Here is a 7,500-nt window from a genome sequence, read left to right as displayed (position 1 = left end):
GAGGACCTTCACTAACATTGTCTAATGCTCTAACCCTAACCACTACTAACCTTAACCACCACCACTAACCCTAACCACCACTAACCTTAACCACCACCACTAACCTTAACCACCACTAACCCTTGCCCTAACATTAACCTTAACCTGACTATAACCTGAGCCTTTAAACAGCCCTCTGAACTTGTAAGGACCAAAATGTCCTCATAACACAGGTAATTAGCCTTTTTTTAGTCCTCACTATGTAGCAAGTACAAGAACACACACACACACACGCACACACACACACACACACCCCTCCTGGACTCGGTAGCTGCTCCTGTCATGGCCGACCCTCTTAGCTTCTGTCTCTCAGGGTTTTTCCTTAAAACTGTAATAAATGAATAAGTAAATCAATAAAGAAGTGTTTCCAACGTTCAGCCTCCTGCCTGTTTCACACACTGTACACACACACACTGTACACATTGTACACACTGCACACACACACACACACACACTGTGCTACACACTGTACACACACTGCCACACACTGTACACACTGTGCTACACACTGTACACACACTGTACACACTGCACTACACGATGCTACACACTGTATACACACACACACACACACACACTGTGCTACACACTGTACACACACTGCCACACACTGTACACACTGTGCTACACACTGTACACACACTGTACACACTGCACTACACGATGCTACACACTGTACACACACTGCTACACACTGTGCTACGCTACACACTGTACAGACTGTGCTACACACTACACTACACACTGTACACACACTGTGCTACACACACTACACAGTGCTACACACTACACTACACACTGTACATACGCTGTGCTACACACTACACACTGTGCTACACACTACACTACACACTACACACACTGTGCTACACTGCACTACACACTACACTACACACTGTGCTACACACTGTACACACGCTGTGCTACACTGTACACACACTGTGCTACACACTACACTACACAGTGCTACACACACCGCACACACTGTGCTACACACTGTGCTACACTACACACTGTGCTACACACTGTGCTACACTGCACTACACACTGTGCTACACACTGTACACACGCTGTGCTACACTGTACACACACTGTGCTACACACTACACTACACAGTGCTACACACACCGCACACACTGTGCTACACTACACTACACACTGTGCTACACTACACACACTACACTACACACTGTACACACACTGTGCTACACACTCCACACTACACTACACACACACTACACACTGCTACACACTACACTACACACACTACACACTGTACACACACACACTATACACACTGTACACACACACACACACACTGTACACACTGTGCTACACACTACACACATACTACACACTCTACACACTCACACACACACACTCTTCACACACACGACTCCCATAATGCACCTGGTCAGTCCTTCAGTAGAATGTCCACGACCTCGAACGCCGTCATTAGAATGGTCTGATGACATCACTGCGATGACATCACTGTGACCTAAAAGTGGCACCCGTCACCTAAACGGCCGTTGTGGTGTGAACGGTCTCATAACCACGACGGTAAGAAGGATGTAAACAGTGGAGGTTCAAAAGATCGACGTCAGCATTAAGTTGTAATTTAATTTGAAATCCTCATCTGATTTTAAGAAGCTGAAACATCAAAGTTGCTAAACCTGGATTAGTTCCTGGTTTTGTGAGTTTTTGTCAGAAAAGTGTTTCCTCACTTCTCGTGTGTTTTCGTCAGTCGAGCCTGACGTTGGTGCTGCTGTCACACAGTTGCATTCTGGGTACTGTAGTCTTAGAAGGCCGTGTGTCCAGGTGTGTCCGTGTGACCGGCACGAGGGCAGGTGACCTGTGGTGGACTCCCCTGGTGGACGTGGACCTGCTGCGGTCCCCGTCCTGTTTCCATGATGTGGTCGGCGTGGTGTCGTGTTGATGGTCGCTCTGACCTGGTTGGGTCACCTGCGGCAGGTGAGCCGATGTACAGTGTGTACAGGAAGTCCTGCTCAGACCTGAATGTGTGTTGAAACCTGAGGAGGCTGTAAACTCACACCTCTGTCCCCTCTGGAACCAGCGGTAACCTGATTCGGGTCACCTGACACCTCCTCAGCTCAGCCCGCTCGGGTCCCGGCAGTCTGCTCGCCGCCCTGCAGCATGGCGGACACCGGGGCCTGGAGGACGCACCTGGACGGCCCCCGGATCCTCCAAACGGGACCGGGACCGGGACCGGGATCTGCTCCAAACCGAGTGTGGATCTCTCTGATCGCAGGTGAGGTTCTGACACCATTAAAGGACTAATCCGCAGTTTGAAGCTGCAGCCTGAACCTGAGCCTGACGTCTTCAGAGCAGCTGACAGGTGAGCTTCTTTCACCCATTTCACACCTGACGTCGTGTGACCGTTCAGGACCGGGTCCACACCGAATAACAGTGCAGGACAAACGGAGAGCCTGCTGAGGAACCCCTTCGCCGGTTTAGTGCCCCCTCCACATTAAAACCACCGGTGAAATGAGCACCTGGACGGCGAGAACAGACACGGATGTTATTACTGGAACCCAAGATAATAATAATAATGATAATATATGAGATAATAAGCAGCTTCTGATGGAGCACGAGCCCTGAGCTTCAGTCTGGACTCAGAAATAGTGTAAACAGTCGGACGTTGTGTGATTGTAGCAGAGACGGTGAACAACAGCCGGCGTTCATCACTCAACCAAGAAACAGAAGGAAGAGAAACAATGAGAGGAGCAGAGCTAAAGGATCAGGCCTGACGAGTGCACACGTTTACTGTCACATCTCATATCTATAGATGTGTGTGTGTGAGCTCTGTGTGTGAGACGGAGACATAAAAAGGGTCCATCCCATAATGTTTAATATCCATGCAGCTAAACAGTCAGATGTGATAATACAAACTGCTTCTGTTTGAACAGTCCACTACCTTTGAAATGAAACAGGGAGACATTTTAACCTTCCAAAGGCTCCCGTTGTGTTTATCTGTCTAACCTGAACCACTCTTCACTTAAATCTGTGGTTTCAATCGTGTAGTTTGGTGGAGAAGTTTTTTGTCCCCCTGTTTTGTTTCTCTCGGTTCTTGAATGCATCAGTTACATGTTTCCCAGCGGACCGTGAAGGCAGCGCGGCCGCTCTGTGTGCTGATTGGCTGCGGCCTCCACGGGGAGCGGCTCCCGTTGTCATGGTAACGTGTCTTAAGGAGGGATTTGGTCAATCAGAGTTTCAGGCTCGGAGCGTTAAGCGGCCACGGTGCTAACATGCTAACATGCTAACCCGGGGACGTTCACCGGTGAAAGAACGGAAACCCCGAACAGCGGAAACTTACGAAAAGATTCTCCTGAGGGCGAAGACCAGCTGCGGGGGCTGATGGGTAACTGAGGGGGAAGTTTTTAACTTTTTAACAGTCTCCATTCGCAGCCTGCTAGCACCGCTGCTAGCCCGCTAACTGCTAACAGTTAGCAGTTTAAAAAGTTAGTGTAGGTGAGCCGTCCGGGAATTAGACGGAGCCATGACGGTGGAGGGAGTACGGCACTCCCCGATCCTGTCCGCCCTGTTCGGGACGTCCGACGAGTTCGAGCCGCCGGGGGCCGCCCCGTTCATCAAAGGTAACCTTAACTTTACCCAGGTTAACTTTACTAACTAGTCTCTGAGTTCAATTCTACCAGGTTAACTGCTGAGATCAGTAAGCCTTCTCTAATCTTCAGTTTATTACAGGTTCTAACTAAAGAGCGACTAATTAAAGGTTCTAACTAAAGAGCGACTAATTAAAGGTTCTAACTAAAGAGCGACTAATTAAAGGTTCTAACTAAAGAGCGACTAATTAAAGGTTCTAACTAAAGAGCGACTAATTAAAGGTTCTAACTAAAGAGTGACTAATTAAAGGTTCTAACTAAAGCCAAAGGGCTGATGATGGTTAATTAAAGGTTCTAACTAAAGCCAAAGGGCTGATGATGGTTAATTAAAGGTTCTAACTAAAGCCAAAGGGCTGATGATGGTTAATTAAAGGTTCAGAGTTCACTTTGCTTTCATCAGGTGTTTTTAACTAGTCTGTCTGCAGATACCTGGTTGTTCACCGACTGTAGCAAACAACAACTAGTCACATCCTATTTAAGACAACAGTATAAATAGGTGGGGGGGCAGCGAACATCCACATGTTAACAGCCACGAAGAGCCGAGCCGAGCGGGGGGGGGCGTGTTTCAGGCAGGAAAACTATTAGATGGTCACTGTCAACTATTCCAGGATGATTCAACACGTCTGCACAGAGACCGCCTTCACCTCAACGCCCCGATCAGCCTGCTGCTGAAGCCCGTCTAACCCCCCCGTAGAAGAGGCCTGCTGCTGTCTAGTTTCTGAGGGGAGGCCGGTGTGTTAGATCTTTATCATATTATTGTGAAGCGCTCTGTGAAACGTGCTTTACTAAATAAATTTTACTTCCTTTGGGGCCAAACATTCAGTCTGAAGCGTGGAGGCAAACGTCACCAGCCGCTGCCCCCTGATCACCTGCCTGTCAGTCAAACTGAGCTGTTCTCTGTCGTCCGATTGGCTCCTCCGATTAGCCTTTATACTGTCCGTGCTGCTTCCTGGTACATCTTGACCCGCCCAATATGGCCGCCGGCACATGGCACCGACCTGCAGCAGCTAATGAGGCACCTACGTTTCTACACCAGTGTTTACCCCAGACCTGGTTCAGTGTGTCTAATCCCTGTGTGTGTGTGTGTGTGTGTGTGTATGTGTGTGTGTGTCGCAGAGCGCCTGTACTTCGCCACGTTACGCAGTAAACCAAAAAGCACGGCCAACACACACTACTTCTGCACCGACGACGAGTTTGTCTACGAGAAGTAAGTCAGCACGCCGTCTTCTCCGTGTGGATTTGGTCTGGTCTGGTTCAGTGTCCTCAGCTGTGTGTGTGTGTGTGTGTGTGTGTGTAGTTTCTATGCAGACTTTGGTCCTCTGAACCTGGCCATGCTGTACAGATACTGCTGCAAACTGAACAAGAAGCTTAAGGTGAGATATACACACACAGTATACACACACAGTATACACACACAGTATACACACACACACAGTCATGTTCCTCGTCTCTCCGTCTATAAAACGCTCCCTCAGTGTTTTTGTTTTTGTTACCGTGGTGATGACATTCCTCAGGCTGACTGTTGCAGTCGTCATGACGACTGGCCGACCGGATGGTCCGGATTGACGCTGTGTGATCAGACCTGTTCCTGTCCAGGTGGACTCACCTGAGACGCAAAGCATGCTGGGAAACAGTCAGGTGTAAATAAGGTTGTCACCCGCTCAGGTGGAAGTGATACAGTCACAGTCCAAGACCAGAGTGCACACACAGAGTCTCTCTAAATGAGGTGGGGTGAACAGCTCAGTGTGAGAATCTTCAGCTGTCGATTCAGACTTTATTATCAGGAGGCTCCTCGTCATCAGGTGTCTCACTGACCCCCCCAGGAAGGTCTCCCACTGTGACACCACGGCCAAACAACAATGTTGTCCGTCACTTTTTTTCCTCTCTCTTATGTGGAAGAGACGTCTGTAACTCAGAGGAAACGACTCGTTTCACCGCCACAGTTTGATCCAATCAGTCTGAAAACATTTGGAAAGTCTGGAAGAGCCACAATATTCAGTCATTTATCCCATTCAGGTTAGCACGGGGCTAAGAGGAAGTTAGCACGGGGCTAAGAGGAAGTTAGCACGGGGCTAACAGGAAGTTAGCACGGGGCTAACAGGAAGTTAGCTGGCTCAGCAGCCCTGAGATGCAGGTCCTCCAGGCTCTGTGGGGCCACGAGGAGGAACATCCTGGTACTTTTCTACCTGGAAGTGGGTCTGTTTTGTCTTAATGCTCCACTGAGGAGCCTCAGACGCTGAGTCCAGGTCTGTAGACGCCGTGAGTCTCACCGACACACTGACAGCATGGAGGACGCTGGCCTCTCTATCGTCCGCACAATCTGAAACGTCTGCCGATGAACTCGTAGTCATATGACTCCTCCTCTTCCTCTTCTTCTGCAGTCCTTCACTCTGACCAGGAAGAGGATCGTTCACTACACCAGCTTCGACCAGAGGAAGAGGTCCAACGCTGCCGTGCTGATTGGAGGATATGCTGTGAGTCATCACCACTGGCTTTTCCTATTGGTCGGGGGGTTATTATTCTATGAGTGAGACTCAGCATGGTGGCTCCGGCAGGAGGGCGGGTTAAGTGTCTGTGTGGCAGCAGGCTGAATATAGACCTGTGCAGGTGGAAAACACACACACACACACACACACACACAGGCGGGGTGTGTGTGTGTTGAATATTTGATGATGTTGAAACAGACGCTGTGATACAATCAGACCCACTGACCCACTGACAGCACTGACTGAGGCTGTGAACACACACTCCCACGCTACCTGAACGTTTCCACCACAGCACCACCTGTGTGGGCTGTCCTGAGTCACAGCACCACCTGTGGGCTGTCCTGTGCCTCTTCTGTCAGTGCAGGTCCAGGACGTGTTTATTAGCCTAGCTTAGCACAAACCCTGTAGGCAGGGGGAAACTGTTAGCCTTAAAGCTGTCTGTGTGTCACTGTGTACCTGTCTGTGTCTGTCTCAGGTGATCTACCTGAAGAAGACTCCAGAGGAGGCCTACAGAGCCCTGATCTCTGGGTCCAACGCCTCCTACCTGCCCTTCAGGTGAGTCCCGTTGTCACTCACATGCTCAGTGCTACAGGGTCACAGGATGGGGGGCCGTGGTCCTGGACCAGTCTGAGACTAGTCCTGATCTTAACTAGTCAGGTTAGTGTGGTTACTACTCAGCCTGTCTGCTGCATCACTTTTCAGACTGAGGTGGGACAGTTGCCCCCCCATTATTAGCTAACATTATGCTAGCAGTGTTAGCATCAGAGGACTGTCTGTCACCACTGTGGCGTCGTTACCGTGGTGATCGCTGGGCGCTTGGCGCCACAAAGGGACACGCCAGCGGGGGACGTTCATCATAACTCAGTCCAGTTCACCACGACCCCCCCAGGGAGGAGGCTGCCCCCCCTTCTCCGGCTGTTAGTCACGGCCGTGTGTGTGTGTGACAGAGGGCTGTTTGTTGTCAGCTGATGTAACAGCAGTGTGTTGAACAGAGGAGGCTCCGCCCACTGAGTGACACACAGGGAGGCATTCACTGACCGTCTGGACCTCCAAACCAGAAACATTAGATCTGTCCTGACCCCCCCCACCCCCCATGTGACACTAATGTGACAATGAAGGATCACACACACTAATCATTAACACACCTGTACCTGAGTGCTGCAAGTTTGAGGACTTCCTGTGAGGTCATGTGACCAGGTAAACTGGGAGACAGTCAGACTGATGTCAGCTGATCATTTGATCCTGGACCTGCTGCAGCTGACAGAGACTCCACCTGTCAGCTACAGGTGTGTGTGTGTGTGTGTGTGTGTGTGTGTGTGTGTGTGTGTGTGTGT

At 50.1% G+C, this 7,500-nt stretch overlaps 1 protein-coding gene across 2 annotated transcripts in view; it reads left to right on the top strand.

The window, feature by feature from the left end:
* Positions 1–3,554: 3,554 nt before the first annotated feature.
* The window catches only part of cdc14ab (cell division cycle 14Ab), a 19,497-nt gene continuing 15,551 nt past the window's right edge, over positions 3,555–7,500 (top strand). For both annotated transcript variants that reach the window (XM_070831789.1, XM_070831790.1), the window contains exons 1-5: positions 3,555–3,653; positions 4,797–4,887; positions 4,978–5,053; positions 6,062–6,154; positions 6,642–6,721. In XM_070831789.1, the coding sequence (XP_070687890.1) occupies positions 3,557–3,653; positions 4,797–4,887; positions 4,978–5,053; positions 6,062–6,154; positions 6,642–6,721 (437 nt within the window). In that variant the 5' untranslated portion in view covers positions 3,555–3,556. The remainder of the gene's footprint in view (positions 3,654–4,796; positions 4,888–4,977; positions 5,054–6,061; positions 6,155–6,641; positions 6,722–7,500) is intronic.

Source organism: Pempheris klunzingeri, chromosome 6 (assembly GCF_042242105.1).
Source record: "Pempheris klunzingeri isolate RE-2024b chromosome 6, fPemKlu1.hap1, whole genome shotgun sequence".
In the NCBI taxonomy this organism is placed as follows: Eukaryota; Metazoa; Chordata; class Actinopteri; order Acropomatiformes; family Pempheridae; genus Pempheris; species Pempheris klunzingeri.
This window is presented reverse-complemented; position numbering and strand designations above follow the sequence as displayed.